This window comes from Cyrtonyx montezumae, unplaced genomic scaffold (assembly GCF_038088225.1).
Source record: "Cyrtonyx montezumae isolate F1298 unplaced genomic scaffold, pur_monq_1.0 scaffold_7, whole genome shotgun sequence".
NCBI lineage: Eukaryota > Metazoa > Chordata > Aves > Galliformes > Odontophoridae > Cyrtonyx > Cyrtonyx montezumae.
Genome location: NW_027072078.1, coordinates 10,490,138 through 10,507,824, shown reverse-complemented (window position 1 = coordinate 10,507,824; position 17,687 = coordinate 10,490,138). Strand labels below are relative to the sequence as shown.

The 17,687-nt window shown below is 39.3% G+C and overlaps 2 protein-coding genes across 2 annotated transcripts; one reads left to right on the top strand and one right to left on the bottom strand.

Moving 5' to 3' along the window:
* Nucleotides 1-7,798: 7,798 nt before the first annotated feature.
* On the bottom strand, nt 7,799-12,484 carry MAIP1 (matrix AAA peptidase interacting protein 1). Its single transcript, XM_065750369.1, has 5 exons — nt 12,167-12,484; nt 10,985-11,056; nt 9,784-9,910; nt 8,734-8,884; nt 7,799-8,446 (listed from the first exon to the last, which is right to left on the bottom strand). Exons 1-5 carry the CDS (start codon nt 12,476-12,478, stop codon nt 8,368-8,370), a joined length of 741 nt encoding a protein of 246 aa, XP_065606441.1. The 5' UTR covers nt 12,479-12,484; the 3' UTR covers nt 7,799-8,367.
* Nucleotides 12,485-12,641: 157 nt separating this feature from the next.
* On the top strand, nt 12,642-17,225 carry TYW5 (tRNA-yW synthesizing protein 5). The gene is made up of 8 exons (XM_065750367.1): nt 12,642-12,735; nt 12,944-13,098; nt 13,565-13,634; nt 14,808-14,852; nt 15,336-15,473; nt 16,059-16,146; nt 16,652-16,768; nt 16,932-17,225. Exons 1-8 carry the CDS (start codon nt 12,649-12,651, stop codon nt 17,186-17,188), a joined length of 957 nt encoding a protein of 318 aa, XP_065606439.1. The 5' UTR covers nt 12,642-12,648; the 3' UTR covers nt 17,189-17,225.
* Nucleotides 17,226-17,687: the final 462 nt, after the last annotated feature.

Sequence of the window (17,687 nt, the reverse complement as noted above, 5' to 3'; positions counted from 1 at the left end):
GGCAAAGTGAAACAATGCTTTAAAGGGTAGGATTATTTTTGCCATGTATCACGTATTTGCACATGCCTTCTGACATTTCTGAAGAATTTATGCTTTACAAAAACCTGCATAAGGATGCCTGCACACAGCTTTACAGTGCAATTAAAAGAATTCCAGCAGGTCCATCTCAGTATAATATCAATCACTCAGTAGCTTGCACGCTGTCTGAAGAAACTTTGTGCATCACACTCTACTGTTGCCTTGTAGGACAAAAAAAAAGGAAGAATTATAAATCCAAATCTCTCTCTAATACTCTCTTCCCAAAGACAATACTTCTCTTTCTTTCAGACTTGGTGTCACTCTCACTTGCATTGGTGAAAGTCACCATTAAAAATACAGGGATGGAATAAGGCACTGAGAATCTCTGATCTGCTTTGAGGGCCAAACATTCAAATATCCACTGAAAATGGAAAAGCATAGAACACAGAAGTTAAAACAACAACAAAAAAAACAAGCAAAGAAGCATAAGAAATTAACTGCAATCAATCTGCTATAGAAACCACAGGACTAATGTGCAAATGCATGTGTTTGATGCATACCAGAGATCCCCAAATAAGAAAAGCCACGCGATCAAAACATGACTCAAAACTTCATGCTAAAATGACAGGATAGGTGTGACTTCAACCCTGTGAATACCAACCACAAAGCACCACAACACTTTGGACACTGACAGCAGAAGTTACAAGTTTATACACTTATTTACTTGGTGAAGTATGTTGGATGCAGCATTTAGAAAAAAATATAGGAAAAGATTTCTAGATATCTTCACCAATAACCAGGACTATCAGCTTCAGAACACTTGAAGTGACACAAGTCACTTCCCTTCAACACCCATACGCTGTAATTACCATGCATTCAGTCAAGGCATATTGCAATATGATGTTAAGACTTCATGAAGAAATGCAACAGAAACACAGGCAAGGAAAATGCAAATACGTGGAGATGCATGTGTGGATTTCAAACTAGTCCTGTACAGGACCAACTAAGGAACATGCAGATCTGACACACAACTGGGAGAGGGATAAATAATCTGGATAAAATCTCCAAAATAGTTCTTCAAATCTATCAAGAAGAAATTGAAAGTGGCAAAACAATTCCATATGGTGCTGGTCACAAAGAAAAGAGGAAATACAGTCCACTAGAGTAAAATACAAAAGACTACAAGAACAGGCAGCCTGTTGTGAATACAAACAAGAATTTAAAGGAGATGAGAAAAAGTTTACAAATTCTCCCACACTATCTCTTACAAACCACAGAGTGCAGCAAACCAGCTAGAGAAAGCAAGCAACAAATCTAATATAGTCCTTGGCTTCATATCTTATTCTGCACCAAAATGGTACAGGCAAGGTTAAGAAGACAAAAAGCTCAAAGAAAATTTAGCAATAAGGAAAAATCAAATTACAGGGGTATCACCTTCATAAAGCAGCAGAGAAGCTAAAAAAATATTAAGCATTCGTGCTCACACAATTGGCTAGATTAGTGTCTTTGAATGGACAGAAATCTTACATAACAGACCTTAAATTAGCCACTGCACAAATCTGATTGCAAACTGAATATAGCACTCTCATGAGAAAGCACTGACTGTGGCTAAAAAGAAAGAACAAAGGTTTTGCATCACAGATTCCTGTTGTTTACTTAGTTTGTAAGTTATTTCAACTAATAGATAGATCAAATAACTTCTGATATGATTTCTCACATGAGGTGGTATCCAAACAAGTACAACACTGAAATTTTGGACAAAATTTAATATTTAAATGACTTTTTGTCAGGAAATAACATCCAGTCAGAACATGGAGGGTCTCCATGATTTTATTTTGCTCAGTTTTTCAAAACAGACTTCCACCTCTGGGCTGTTACAGCTTCTGGTCTGAAAAGTCAGTTTCTTCTTCACTTGAATCTCACATTAACAACAACCCTTGGTCCCCCTCCTCTATTTCTGCTATTAGAATTTCTATTTTTGCCAGAAGCCATTAGATGAATTAAGGGTAAACACAGTAAAACACAAGGACTAAGTTTCATCCAGCTGTCCCTGCTTGAAACTCACACGCTTCAGTGAGAGAAAAGCAAGAAGCTGCACAATGCAGGAGACCCTGAGGTACAAGCTAAGCCCACTGTACTAGAAGAAAGCTGACTGGGAAAGACACACTGACAATTTCATGAGCAAATGAGAGCCTTCACTGCAGAGAAAGAGAATGAACCTGATCAAGTTGGTATTCAGAAGAAACCTCCTTTACAATTCAGAAACTGGACCTACAGTCCAAAACACATGAGAGTGACTTATCAGAAACAATCTGTTTTTTTTCCTCAGAAGTCTATAATACCAACAGTGGAAAAACTTCTCCATCCCTAACTCTTGAAGTTAGGGAAGATGTTTAGGGAAGAATAAAAACAAAGAAGCAAACAAAAAAGAACACCACAATGTGAAGGATAACAAAAGAAGCTCCCTTGAAACAGAAATCACGATACCAAAGGTTTTATCATAATTACTGCTTTAATGCAGAGCTCTATGTTGAAATAAAGATGAAGGCTTATATTAATTTGGACTTAAAATACCACCCGTTAATTTGCTTCTAAAATTGCACTACAGTGTGACATTTTAAGCACACTCCCAATGTAACAGTTTGGAATCCAAGCCACAGTGAGTTTGCCATCTTTACAAGTACTTGTACAAATGTTTTACTCTCCTCTGAGATCAAGAGCTGGAACATGATAGCAGGAGTGCAGTCACGCAGCTTAATTCTCTCAATGCTGTCTCGCACCATGCTTGAGTGACAGCAGCAGGAATTATGTCTTTTGAAAGTACTTCTCAGCAGAAGTCCAACAGAACTCCTAACCCTTGCCAACAAACACTGCACACTACTCCCAGAAGATTAGTGATCTCTTACGGGTTTCTAAGGCAGAAGCTGCGGGGGCAAAAAACAGGAAAAAAGGTAAAAAAAATGTTGTTCTACCTATGAAAATACATACCTACCTCAAAAAACAGCTAGCTTAACACTAATGACAAAAGCATAGGGAGCAAGATATCGGTTCAAAGGGTTCTGCTACAGGGGTTTTAGGCTCAAGTGGAGATAGAAGTTGCACCAATAGTAATTTAAAAGCACAAAGTGCCTGCCTGAGCTCATTACAGATTTTAATAATATATGTACTTTCAACATAAAAGTAATGAGAGATTTCAAGCAACTGCCAATCTAGGACAGACCACTATATGACTCAATTTTCACCCTCATCAAACAAGCAGTGACTAGATGTTTACTTGGTCAATGCCTTGCATGACGTGAGTTACAGGCCACACAAATTCATTTCCATTAACTTGTTCTTCATTTTATACTGCAGTTCCTCAAAAAATAAATAAAAATCCATTCTCAATTTGTAAGACCATATAAACATAAAAAAAACCCATCAGAAATACTGACTTAGCTGTACAGTGGGTAGGAAGGTAGAAGATCCCAATTCAGCATAACACCAGAGAGCACAAACTGCCATGCTAACAGACCCATGGGCATTAACAAGAATACCCATATGCTCAAATTGCACCACTGAAGCTTCAGGTCTCCAGACTGAGCAGCTGGTACTTCAGCTATGGACGTTCCACTTGCCAAGTGCTTTCAGAAAATTCAAAAGAGGGATTATAGAGGCATTCCCTCTTTTCCTCACAACCTTTTTCATTTCTGATTTTTAAGGATGTGCAGCTCCTAATTATTGTAAGGCAGAGACAGCCTGCAGATGCTGATTTACTGTAGCTTTACCAAACATACTGTGAAATCTATGCAACCTTACATTTGGACTTCAGTTTCTATCTTGGAAACTCAGACAGTTCCCTCATGCACGAATCAGCGTACAATTACAGCTTATTATGTAAACTGTTACTGCCAAATGCAACATACAATCTAGGCAAACATTAAAGTCAACACTTACCTCTTAAACATACTAAATCTCATTCTTGAGGCAAACAGCTACATCCTTGCTGAAACACCATTTCCTCTGCCAGGTGCAACGGTTTGCAGATCAGAGACAGAAAATTTCCAATATCAAAACAGTAGATTTGTCCATGCAGACAAACTTGACCTGGCAGCCTGACACCTCTGTGATCTGACCTTGCTTACATGTGCATGTTGCTTGCTTGTCCTGGTCATACCACTCAGTTCCTGAACACTGTAAAACAAAGCTCACTATGAAGAGTCCTCTTCTGTGATAGCAGAGGAGGGAGAAAATGGCACACAACAGAAACTACAACATCTAATTTTAACTCTCCTGTATTTCTCTTGTTTTTTTTCTAACATCTAAATGCCTTTTCCTGTGCCTGGTGCAGTGCTTATAAACCAAGGCTTCAGATCCATGTGCGAAAGAGGAACAAAGACAGAAACACTCCTTTAACTTATCATTCAAGCCAGAGACACGATGTGGACACAGACTGCAAAGAATCTCAAAGGCCTTCACCTGCAGCCGATGTGGCTGGAGCACATAGGAGAAAAAACAAGTTCAACCACAACACAACTAAAAGGAAATACTGGACTCAGTCAGTTTTGAAGGGCAAACAATTGATTTTTACTTCTGAACAATTTTGCAGTGATAAGACTTGAAAATAATTAAGTATAACCTTAAATAAAGGTAAGGTTACACTTGAACATACCTTAAAAAATGAAGAAAGTCAAACATTGACTCCAAATTAATCAGGACCAAACTGAGAAAATAACCACAATCAACATGATAAACATACTTTAAAACGTGAATAGAAAACTAAGGTTTGCTGCGTCAGACACTAAGGCGCCTGAACGTATTCACGTGTACGACTCAACTTTCACACTGTGAAATTGCCACTTTCAATGGGTTGGCACCACACACAGAGATGATGCTATGGTTGACTCAGGATGAACAGTAAGAACATCACAACTAATGTTCTTAAATCTAAATGACTTAAACAGCACTCGAATGGGAATAAGCACCTCTACCATTTTATCCTTTATCCCTCTTACATTCATTAAGATTAGCCACTTCCCAGCTGTGTAACCAAGGCCATCTACTGGTCAGTGGCGTGCACAAATCAAGATGGTTTTCTTGGCCAGTGTCAATTGATGCTCATCAAAACTTAGTTGGATACAGGAATCGAAAATGTACCAAGCAGCTGTTTACAATTAAGCAATGACAATAACAGGAGACATGACCATAGTTTCTGATGAATGTACAGTCTTCCCAAATTCCATATGAACCTAAAGAAGCAAGATTTTACCCAGTGAGAAGGACGTGGTTATTTTATGACTCACACGGTTCAGTCCTAGTCCAGACACCTTGCAACCTCAATGCTCTGTGTAAAACGAATCAGCAGAGTCAGCCTGGCTAACAGGTATGGACTTTACCCTAAAACACACTCATAAACCTAGTAACATTGTTTTCAAGAATTACCACAGCCTGTGTGAAAAAGTCTACAAACATCCTAAATTTGTATGATAGGATGTATATAGACTGTAAGCCATAACTACAACTGTCCATGACTTACAGCAGCAAAAGTAGAAGTCAGAAAAGGAGATGGAAGGCAAATAAAACACACTCAAATCCATACTTTTCTAAAGTGAAGTCTAAGACAAAACAGCAAGAGAATTTAGGAGCAAGCACGCATGCTGTGACACAGAACCCCACAATGTTCTGGTGATTCCTGTCCTGCACTTTTGTGGCAGTAAATTAATTCTTCAATGTATGTGTATTCTTTTTAAGTCAGAAACTAACCCTGGATTACTTTTCTTTTTCCTTTTTTTTTTTCTCCTTACTTTTGGCAGGAAGCATAGCAAAGCCCCACACAGCGTGGTACATGTGCTACTATTGAATATCTACTGCTTATTTCTGAATCAGGAAGATGTCTGTAACAGAGCACCTTCTTTTACTCTTTTTACAGTTCTGTAATACAAGTTACTTGTATGAATTTTGGGCAAGGTGTTTGAATGGCAACACTGGAAATCTCTAAAGCAAAGGACAATGTTCTCCAACTTTTTCAGCAAGTCTTGGATCAGAATTAAACGAACAACCCCATACTCCTTTCTGCCATGAGAACTCAGGACAATCTTTATAGTATATAGCAATGTATTCAACTAGGAGTTAGCTTGAATACACTACATCTACTTCATACTTCACAGTGGTTAGAGTAGCTACATTTGGCTGGCAACACAAAAACAGAAGTTGTTTGTTTGTTTAACCTTGAACAACATCAAAGAAGTATTTTCACACAACCCTATTAATAATACTAGTTTAAGTCTTGCAATTCACATGCTCTTATCAGAGATTTTCAGACAAGGAGAAAAAAATGTAGCAGTTTAAGATAACCGCAGTATTGGAGACCAATGTTCAAATTACTAGAGATAATGTTAAAGCATGTTTCAAAGCCAGCTACAGTTACAAGAGTGGAAAAAGTCTCCATAGACAACTAAAAGAATTAAAGACCACTGGCACCCTGCCTGTCACATTATCACAGATCTCTATCTCAATTTTGATTAGGAAGAAATGTAAAAACTTGGTATAGTTACAATATTCACTGATGCATGTTCTACCCAGAACCAACATTCTTAACACGTAACTCACGCAATTCATGATAACTCAGGCAATAATAAGTGTTAAAGTCTAGAGAAGTTTTAGCAGAGTACTAAGGCCTTACCGTTGTAGTTGTAACATTGACTAATTCATTCTTTAAAGATGAATATTCACTTCAGGAATGAGAGCAATGGAACAGAGACTACAGTAAATGTGACTTGCTTTACAAACTCATCCTGCATCATTTTGATTCATCCTGTAAGAAATACTCATCTTGCTTGACCTTAGCTATGATCTATGACAAAAGTACATTCATTAAATCCTCAGTCCCTTCAAATGTACTCCAATTAAATCCCATGTCCACAGGAAAATCTGTTCCTGACAACATACCAAGAAGCAGCTATTCTTTGTTATGCCAAAACATGGAGGAAGTCTTAGAAAAAGAGTATCACACTACAGTAATATTTCCCTAATTCTGAAAACCATTCTTGCCATAAGCTAAGTAGGGTCAGGAAATCCAGTTCTTATGAATAAAATGGCATGACAGACATCATCAGATCCCTGTGGGTGCAATCAATAACTGTTATGACCCTACCAATCAGCAAAAAGGAAACAAGCTTTCTAAGGTGTTGCGGGTTTCTGGACAATGCACATTCCGGATTACAGTCTGACTGTAAATCTGTTTTACGAAGTGACCCAGAAAAATGATTTTACATAAGGCCCTGAGCAACAATAAGCCCTTGAACAAATTAAACAGGAGATGGTTCATTCAGTAGCTCTAGAGTCAGCCTACACAAGATGAGATGTAAAAAATGTGCTGTACACCACAGCCATGGAGAAAGGCCCTACCTGGAGCTTCTGGCAGAAAAAGCCTATAGAGTTTTGGGGCTGGGGCCCAATACACGCTAACTGAAGAGATATTGGCAGCATATGAAGGGGTTTGAACTGCTTCAGAGGTGGCTGGTACTGAAGTACAGCTCCCCTCGGCAACCCAACCATCTGTCTGCACTTGTGCCCACTACTGTCTAACAACTGAATGAGAAGTTTAAAAGGGATTTCAGATTTTATCTTCATATAATGATTTGCTTATTTCTTCTACAAACAGTTCCAATGGAGTATTTCATTTAGCTACTTTAACAGGACCTCTTAAATTCAAATTTTAGACTGATCATTCTAACACAAACTTCTGAACTTGGAATTATCTGCAAGTTACCAAATTGAAAGGAACATTGTTTTTATTATAAAAAAGTCTACAATCCATTTTCGCAGTGCAACGTTAAAGATCTTTTTTTATTCCAACCTTGCACAAAACATTAATAATGGTTCTAAGTCTCCTAATCTCAAATACATTCAATAATGACATTACCTCAAAATGAACTGTTGAAGCTAGACAATCTAAGAAGTCCTTCTACTGCTATTTCATCTTGCATATTATTCAGTTACATATTATACAGTCCCTAGGGAAAAAAAACACATAAATAAGATAATTTAGAAGGGTCAGAAGCCATGAAAGTGTTGTAGTACTATTTCTTTCTTCTCAGAACACAAAAAGTCAGCATCCCCATAGTAGTGGCCCTTGTGAAAGTGTGCCATCTAAACACCTTGGATGAGCACTATTACCAATTAAACCTGTACCAACCTGTTCCATTAAAAAGGCTTTATTGCAGAATTTCAGCATAGTGGAAACAATTTTGGGGAAATCAAATATACAAAGTTCTTCCCTCCTTTTGGAAAAGAAGAAAAAAATAGACCAAAATGTCTGATATTTGTAACAACAGAACAACTATAATGTAAAGACACCACAGAAGGTATTTATTCTAATAGATTTGGATGTTCAATTCGTGTAATTGTCCAGTCTGGTTTTGCTCCTTCTGTAAATTCCCTTTGGAATCTAGAAAAGGGAAAGTAAGCAAAGAGTTATTAAAATTTACTCTACCCTTAAAGAGCTACTAATATCAACAAAGAAGAAATTCAGGAAATAAATATTTTACTTCTGTATTATTCCTTTGAAAGCTCATAGAACAATGCTCATGCACCAAAGAGGAAGATATAAATTAACTCTTTACAAACTTTAAACACTTAATACATGTTCTGCACTGACACAGTGTGTATGTTTCAGTTGCCAGACTAGTTACCACACAGATAGCTGATGGACACAGTAGGGGCAAGGAAACTTACTCATAGTTTGCTATTAAGAGATGTCTTTTTTCCTTTGTGCTTTCATCTCCAAACACAATCTGGAAGACTTTTGTTTCACCTGGTACTTCTTCAGGTAAGTTAGCACCATTTAGATACCAGAAGCGCATCAGGATACTAACAAACTTCCTTCCTGTTGGAAAGGAAGCAAAATGTAGAATTCATGTTTCTCATTTGTCAGATGTTCCTGATCTGCTATTTAGCCCAGCTTCTACTGAGACCCAGGAAAGGTAGTTAACTTCAGCCAGAAACACTACAACAGAATAATTAACAATAAAGCTTTTAAAGCAGTTTTCATGTTGTTAAGCAGTAACAAAAATACAATCAGGAGAAAGGTATGCAAATTTAGGAGCTCGACCTCCTACCTCATGAAAACACATACAATCTAACTGTATAAAAAAGTTGGTTATCACAAAATCCAAGCATTCATACTACAAAAGAAAGTAGAGAAGATAAATCTCAGGACCAAACAGGAAAAAAAATCTCTACCTCCAAAGACCAGAAAAAAAGCTCACTTGGTTTGAGAATTTGAAATTCTGATTCCAAGACCCAACTCAACTGTGTTTGACAGGGCATGCAATATTGGTATTTAAACAAAAGAAAACTTGTTTGAGCTTAAGAAAAAGTGTTCTGTTACTACTATTCTGCTTTCATAGGATATAGTTAAGACAGTAAAACATCTTTCATCACCCAGCTCTCACTATTATTCCTGGAACTTATGTATTTACATTGCTAAATTGATGAGCTTTCTGCATGTAGAAAAGCCACTGCTTGACTGCTTAGAGATTAAGGGCTAACTACAAAAAAACAAAATTACAAAAGAAGAATGAACGAAACCTACACAGAAATCAAAAAAGTACTGTAACTTACTAACAGTAAGGGTTCTGGTTTAAAAAGAAATTAAGGAGCTATATACTGATGAAGTACAAACAGAAGAACAAGGAATGAAAAAAACAAAAACTACGCCTTTAAAGAGATCAAAGCCAGGAAAAAGACTACCTATTGCTGAAACATTTTAGATTTCTAACATACCATCATCGTCATAGTAAATGCGAACATCTCCTTCTGTTGTGTACATAATAGCATCCATGTCAGCTGCTAAAGCATCCCTGTGGTTCTCAGAGAGTGAAGAAATCTTTTCCTTCAACATCTGAAGTACCTAAATTTAGAAAAATTCGTGCTTAGGTTTTCACTAGGAAGCTGAAGTAGCAACCTCATCTGTAACTGTTAATAAAATGGGCTATACTGCTAAAACACTTGTCTAGCATTGTAAAACACTTAGCAGAAATAAATAAAGCACTGGGTACTCTCAAGCCCTAGTTAATCATATTAAACAAGACCCATTTAATATTCAATTTGATGACAAATGTTTAAAAACTGTACTGTCAAAGCAGAAGCTGTAAGACCAGAAAACACCAGTAAAGTTTGCTTCCACAATTATACTTACACTCTGCCTTTACACTGCTGACTTCACTATATGCATATTCTTTAGGTTTTGATTCAATCATTTTTCAGTTCTCACCAATTTCTTTGTAAATCAGTTCCATTACCATTAAGTTTGTCATTCCAGGATCCACATTCCCACTGGAAAACGTTTAGACATTTGCCAATCAGTAAAGAGTGGAAAACCATTCCTTTACAACTTAACTAACAGATCCCACTCACTGCCACAGCTTTTGAGCATCCTAATATATACACAGCTGTGTTACTTAGAAAGGGTGTGATGCACTAGCTGAACAGCACCACAAAAGGTGATATCACAAGTCAGGAAGAAATTTTGCAGCACATCTTTAACTCATATTCAATTCTTAATCCTAACTTGAATTGCCACTTTTAAAAAACAGAAACTCAGAGGCTGATGGAAGTGCATCTTCACCAGAAGACACTGGCTTGCTACCTCTGTCCCCTGGGAAGGCCAAGGCAACTTCAGCAGTTTAGAATTCATAAGCGATAGGTACACCAGAAATCCTTTTGGCAACTGGTCCCTAAACTTAATGGCAAGAACATTTTTTTCTATACATCAACTGAAAAGCATTGTTTTCTATTCATCAACAAGTTTCACACCTTGAAATTAAACATAAAAAGCTGGGAGAGAAACAACTACTCTATTGAGTTTTACGCTGTTCTCCCCAAATTAACCAAACAGGCAACAGAGATAGATGCCCACAGGCTGAATGCACATTACTTCATACTGGACAATATAATTGGCAGAATTAGAGATGGAAGCACTTACCTCTGCTGAAACCAGACCCTCCAGCAGGTCAAGTTTACGCTGAGACAACAGCTGTGAAACAACAGAAAAAGCCTACAGAAATAAAAAAAAAGTACAAATAAATAATTAAGTTCACTTATTCTTCAGGCAAATACATTGTTAAAGGACAAGTTAACTAAACATTGCATGACTTAAGAGTTCAACATTTGCAGAGTATATCACCATTGGAATGAAACTCTTCCAGCATTAAAAAAGTGATTCTATTAACTGATAAAAGCCTAAGAGATCTTTCCAGGCTCATTTAAAGCACAACAGTTTTGGCAACAGGCAAACAAGAACCTTTCTGTGAAAACATCACAACAGGCTACAGCTGCTTTTACCCTTTTTTTTTTTTTTTTTTTAGTAATTCAAACAATCTGTGCCTTTCCAGTCAATGTTCTCCTCCCTCCCTGGCTGCCCCTTGTCCAGCCCCTTCCCAAGCCACCTCCCAGTCCCAGTCAAAACAGATGCTCGGGACTAAAAAGAAATTGTTTTATGAATTGACTGTATTCCCTAAACCTCAGAGGCATGCAGCTTCCCATCTCTCTAAGTTCTGAGGACAGCGCATAGGGTGAATAGCCCAAAAGAATATTAAGAGAAAATAGTGAGGAAGATGGTATATTTTGCTAGACTTATCTGGAGGGTAAACAGGCAATCAGTAAATAAAGAGAGGCTCACCTTTTGCAGATGGTTGAGATTCACTGATAACTGCACAGGGGAAGGATCTCTGAGAAGAGATCCTTCCCTAGTGGTGGTCAGCCCTTAAATGAGGTCTGGGAGAGGTGGAGCCAGACTCCACCCCTTCCCATCACACAGGTGAATTGCCTTCACCTGTGCCCCTGCAGCTGACTCAGTGCTTGCCTCAAGTGATCCATCAGTGGTTTAGGCCATGATTCAACAGTTCCCATACACAGCGTCACATGCGGTAGCGCCTCAGTGCGTTGACACGGTGTAGGCGCGAAACGCTGTTAGCACGCTTCGGGCTTTACCGCAGGTAAAAATTGACAAGAAAAGGGCACAGAACCAGCGTTCCGCACACGACGCGAGCAGCACGGCGCACTTCGTGCGGCTTTATCTCACGTTCCCAGGCACTTTAACACCACCCCCGCTGTCCGCTGCTGCTCAACCAACCGCAGAGCCCCCGGCCGCCGCGCTGGGCCCCACCTGCTTGGCGCCGCGCGTGAACTCCTCGATGCTGAACTCCGGGTCGAAGTAGAGGCGGATGAGCAGGTAATAGAAGCGGGTGCGGAGCCACGCCAGGGGGTTGGTGATGCGCACCACCACCACCCGCCGCCGCGCCCCCTCTCCCTCCGGCCCGCCACTGGCGAATCGCACGGCGGGGAGGGCTAGGAGGCATCCCGGCGGCGGCGGGACCGGGAGCCGCGCCGTGAGCGGGGCAGCACGGGCCGTCCCCGGCGCCAGGAGCGCGCGCCCCAGCCACCAGGCGCGCCGGGGAGCAGCCCGCAGCGCCATCATGGCGGCGGTGCGCACCGGCACGTCCGTCCGGGCGCCGCTCCGCCGGAAACGCAGCCCGCACCTCCGGTTCCGCTTTGCAGTCTCCTCGCAGAGCCGGACTCCCGGCCCCCACCCGGCGGCAGGAAGTGCGGAACGCTTCCGCTCGGATTTCCTTTCCCGGAGCGGCGGACATGGAGCGGCGCGAGCAGCCCGTGGTGCGGGTGCCGAGTCTGGACGGCGTGACGCGGGAGCGCTTCCTGCGGGACATCTACCCCCGGGTACGGGTACGCTGAAGCGGGGTGCCGGGGCTGCGGCGGGTTCCAGTGGGTTAGAACTCGGCTCCTGCAGAGCATGACACACCGTTGGTGGCTGAATTTCACTTATCGCTGGTTATAAACTGTGCGATTGCTTTCTGTTACTTTGTCACCTCGAGTCTCCAGTCCAGTCATTGTTCTCTGCTATTGATTTTTTTCTCTCCTTCCTTAGAGAGAGCCAGTTGTGCTGAAAGGAATGGAGCTGGGCTCTTGCACAACCAAATGGACAGTAGATTACCTGAGCCAAGCCGAAGGATCTAAGGAAGTAAAGATCCATGTCTCTCCAGTACCGCAGATGGATTTCCTCAGTAAGAATTTTGTGTATAGGTACTTTCATCCAAAACCTTTTGTATTTGGAGGTACATATTTGTCACATACAGAAGTACAGTGCATCTGCATGAAGGTGAGGGTGAGAATGTGAAGCTAGCTTGTGAGAACTTGAAATAACATACTTAGTGTTGTCCTTGGTTCCCCCTCTTCATTCAACTTACAAAAATCTCAACACCATGAATAATGACAAATGGTCCTGAAAGTGATGGCGTGGAGAAATGGTGCAGAGAGATTTTGACAGCGCTCTTTTAGGAAATTTTAACTTGGTATTTGCTAGTGTTGATATTAGATGACATGCTAGTTTGTTTTAATTGTATGATGCAAACAAGCCTAGAATGTTTAGAAAAGACACTGAAGTTGCACTTTCAGTTACAGTAGATATGGTGAGAAAGTTTATGATTTTAAGCCTTGCATTTAGATCATGCGTTATGTTATTGTATTAATTTCCATGTTTATATTTCAGAACTCTGCCTTTTGATGTATTTGTACGAAGGGCAGCTGAAGTCAAACACAAAGAGTACTTCCTTTCTGAGGTAACTTCTTTAGTGTCACAGTTTTGTATTTGGAGGGGAAAAATAATTGTAAATTCAACTCAGTCCACTAAAGCGCTAGATTTTAGAGTTTATGTGGCTTGGAGCCAAGGGAAAAACGTGAGGGATAATAATTATTTAAATGGAAATTGTTTTGTATGTACAATATTGTTAACCTCAGTGGTCCTGTTTCTGCTATCAAGATCTAACTTACATCAGCAAAAGTTCCAGCAAAAAATTGAGAAATTTAACCTCGTTCTAAAATACATGTGTACTTCAGGTGTTTTATAAGAAAATGTCATGAAGATATTTTAGAGTTTGATTACATTTGCTATCAACATACAAAAACAGATTTATTGTGATAAATTTGAGTAGCAAACCTATGGCAATCTTTATGCAACAATGTTCAACTTGGATTTTTCAGATAATTACAATTAGCAAGCAAACAGTTCTAAACGCAAATGTGTTTTTCACTGTTTATGCTACATAGGATACCATATGATTTGAAGGCAGTTGAAATAGCTTCCCACATCAGTGTTCTGAAGCATATAAGTTAGAATGTGCATTTCCTTTGAATTTAGTAAAAGCAATGCTGAAGCAGCTAACAAGTCTTCCACTTGACTCCTCACTTCATTTACATTTCCCATTTGTTGAGATGAACAGCAGGGAGCAGTAAAGTACAACTGTGGGGTAAATAACCCCCAAGGATAGTACTTCACAACAAAATAGTATAGATGATGGTATGTTTTAAGTAGTTCTATATAGATAGGATACAAATAATACAAAAGAGAAGATGGCTTACCTTCAGGATGTCAAGGCACACAGGGGACTCAACATGGGAGGGATCTCCGAGAAGAGATCCTTCCCAGGTGGTGGTCAGCCCTTTAATGGGGTTTGGGAGAGGTGGAGCCAGGCTCCACCCCTTCCAATCACACAGGTATATCACCTCCACCTGTGGGCCCATGGCTGATTTGGTGCTCACCTCAGGTGACCAATCAGTGGTTCAGGCCGTGATTCAGCAGTTTCCATACAACAACAAAGTAGCTGAATTTGTAAATCTATCTGTATAATATTTAAATACATACCTACGTTAGATTAATGAGAAAATGCAAGGTCTTAAGTGTATTTCAAACTGATATTAAAAGCAATGCAATTGTCTTTGTATATTATCTACAGGATGAGAAGTACTATTTGCGAACAGTGGGTGAAGATGTTAGGAAGGTGAGTTACTTGAGACTGCAGTTCCAATATTGTGAAGCAGCAATTTTTGTTGTCATCTGGCTGTGTGGTATAGGTATAAAACTCGTTTGTGGCTATTTAGTCTAGGAATCTGAGTGGAATATTTAAACCTAGGTGTCTAAAATAGTTGCTGTTATAAGAAGTTGGCTGATCACTTTAGAGTATATCCTTTATGTTCTATTCTCTAGCCGTTCCTGTAATCTAATATAAAAGAATTTCTGATGGTCACTTCTACAGTGTGATTTCTAGCAGTCATGGTTCACAGCAGCTCTGTTTTTGTTACCGTCGGTGACCAAGTCTGAGCTGAAAGAATGACAACTGAAAAGCATTGTTTTCTGAAGTTATTTACTAATGCTGAATGAAGTTCTGGCCCCGTGTTCCTAATGATGGGAAGCGATACTACAGTGCCACTTTATTTTAGCATGCATAGATGATTCTCTGAGAGTTTTGTCCTCTTTTATTCAGGATATTGCAGATATCAGAAAACAGTTTCCTGTTTTGGCAGAAGATGTTCAGATTCCAGAGTATTTTGAGAAGGAACAGTTTTTCTCTAGTGTCTTCCGCATCAGCTCAGCAGGATTACAGCTATGGACTCATTATGATGTAAGTAATAATATGTTTAGCATCAAACATTGCAGATGGCATTGTGGGGTTGGGACATTAAGTTACAAATCTCTGTTGACAAGGTTCTGTTAATGACAAACTTATCATACGTAATTGTACAGTGATTTGGGCAGTCTGTTGCTGCAGTGTGGTAGATTCCAAACAAGATGTCTTCTGACATCATACACTGCAATTCTGAATAAATGTATTTGTAAGAAAAATAGTTTTTTGCATTGCAAATAAGACTTAAAAAAACCTATCAGTAGAAACTTGGCAAAATGTGGTAGAGGTAATACTGAAAAATGAGTCAAAATATATTTTGCATTACATTTTGCTGCTTTATGTATCTAAAGAGTGGTGTGCCTTGTGTTTTAAGATGGAAGAACTTGACTCCTGTACAAGGGAAAAATGTAAAGTTACTGGAAAGCAACGTCTTTTAGATTAACTACGCGGAAACTTTTAGCTAGTTCTTAATATATGAGGGATCTAATGCTCTTTTTTTGTACTGATGCTGGTTTAGATTGTTTGCAGAATATGTATTTACTCTTAACTTTAGGCTGACATCTCTTACTATGCTCATTTCAGGTAATGGATAACTTCTTAATCCAAGTAACAGGTAGAAAAAGAGTTGTTCTGTACAGTCCTCGAGATGTACCATATTTATATTTATCAGGTATGTATACCATGTACATCTCATTCAGAGTTTGGTGATCTTCGCTGCCCTTCCAGGTCTGAAGTGCTTCACTCTGGGAAAACAATCTGTAACTGATGACTTTAATTGTAGGAGGTGATTGGTTCCTCTGACTTAGTTTGCTTTGATCAGAGCAAAGAATTTTAGTGATGCAAGTTAGGTAATTAGCAGATGGACACTGTGACTTTGCTTGGTTCTGTTTTCAACACTTAATTGTGTAGTACCGTGCTGTGTCCAGTTTTAAAATGTTATATGTGCCAGTGGAAGTGACTTTCAGTGTTAATAAGGTTGCGTGTGGTTGGAGGAGAAATACATGCAACAAGAGAATATTTGTCTTCAGTACATGAGGAGCGCCATCAGATTTGCCTGGTTTTTAGACAAGTTTCAGTACAATAAAAAATACTAAACTGGATTCAAGAACTGCCATTTCCAGCAGTGTATTAATGCTTTGTTTCTGTTTATTTATTACTTCTGAAAACTTCCCTAGGTACTAAATCAGAGGTTCTAGATGTTGATAACCCAGACTTTGAGAAATACCCACTTTTTGTGAAAGCCAAGCGCTATCAGTGTTATCTGGAAGCAGGAGATGTGTTATTTATTCCAGGTAAGTAACAAATAGTTCCCGGCTGTAGTACAATAAATACAATAGTTGAGGCTTTTCCTCGGGTAGAATTAGTTTAATATAATAAGGATAATTCTGACACTTGCCATGAGTCACAGGGAAGTTTTAGATTGCAATTTTTATTTTAGACATCTTTCTTTCACAGCTATGTGGTTCCACAATGTAATTTCTGAGGAGTTCGGAGTGGCACTGAATGTCTTCTGGAAACACCTTCCTGCTGAATGCTATGATAAGACTGACACTTACGGAAATAAAGATCCGACAGCAGCTTCTAGAGCTATTCAGATCTTGGACAGGGCCTTGAAAACACTTGAAGAACTACCTGAAGAGTACAGGGATTTCTATGCTCGAAGAATGGTTTTACGGATCCAAGAAAAAGCCTATAGGAATGATTATGGATAAAACAATGCATTGTAAGTCACAGGCTCCTGTGAAAATTCTATATGTAAAAGAACTATATATAAAGACAGAAACTGTATGGCTAAAAAGCAGTGTTGATAAACTTTGTTATACATAACTGTTGACCTTGTAGGATGTTTTGTTTTTCCTCATGTGATGTGCACAATCTCTTCTATACAATGAGGCATGTATCTGCACTGCTGGCACTTTTAAATCTACTTGTTTTGGAGTTATTTACATAGGGTTTTTTTTTTCCTGAAATAAAGTTTTGATCTAGACAGATCTAGCAGAATGTATGCTTAGAGATAACCACACATCTTCCTGACTGCCTCCTTGTTTATACTAAAGTTTAGAAAAGCTGTAGAAATTTCTGTGCAGTCCAATAGAGCCGTTGGTGGTAATGGTGATGGTAGTGGCCTGGGATTATGCGCGGGGAGCTATTGCTCCCTCTTGTGGTGAAACTCCAGAGCACAATTAAAGGCTGAGCTGGCAGTAGTGCCGC

Coding starts and splice junctions, on each gene's coding strand:
- MAIP1 (XM_065750369.1), bottom strand. CDS start 12,478: ATGATGGCGCTGCGGGCTGCTCCCCGGCGCGCCTGGTGGCTGGGGCGC. Junction 11,057..12,166: donor TCACGCGCGGCGCCAAGCAG/GTGGGGCCCAGC, acceptor TTATTTCTGTAG/GCTTTTTCTGTTGTTTCACA. Junction 8,447..8,733: donor CTCTTAATAGCAAACTATGA/GTAAGTTTCCTT, acceptor TCCCTTTTCTAG/ATTCCAAAGGGAATTTACAG.
- TYW5 (XM_065750367.1), top strand. CDS start 12,649: ATGGAGCGGCGCGAGCAGCCCGTGGTGCGGGTGCCGAGTCTGGACGGC. Junction 14,853..15,335: donor TGGGTGAAGATGTTAGGAAG/GTGAGTTACTTG, acceptor TCTTTTATTCAG/GATATTGCAGATATCAGAAA. Junction 16,147..16,651: donor ACCATATTTATATTTATCAG/GTATGTATACCA, acceptor AAACTTCCCTAG/GTACTAAATCAGAGGTTCTA.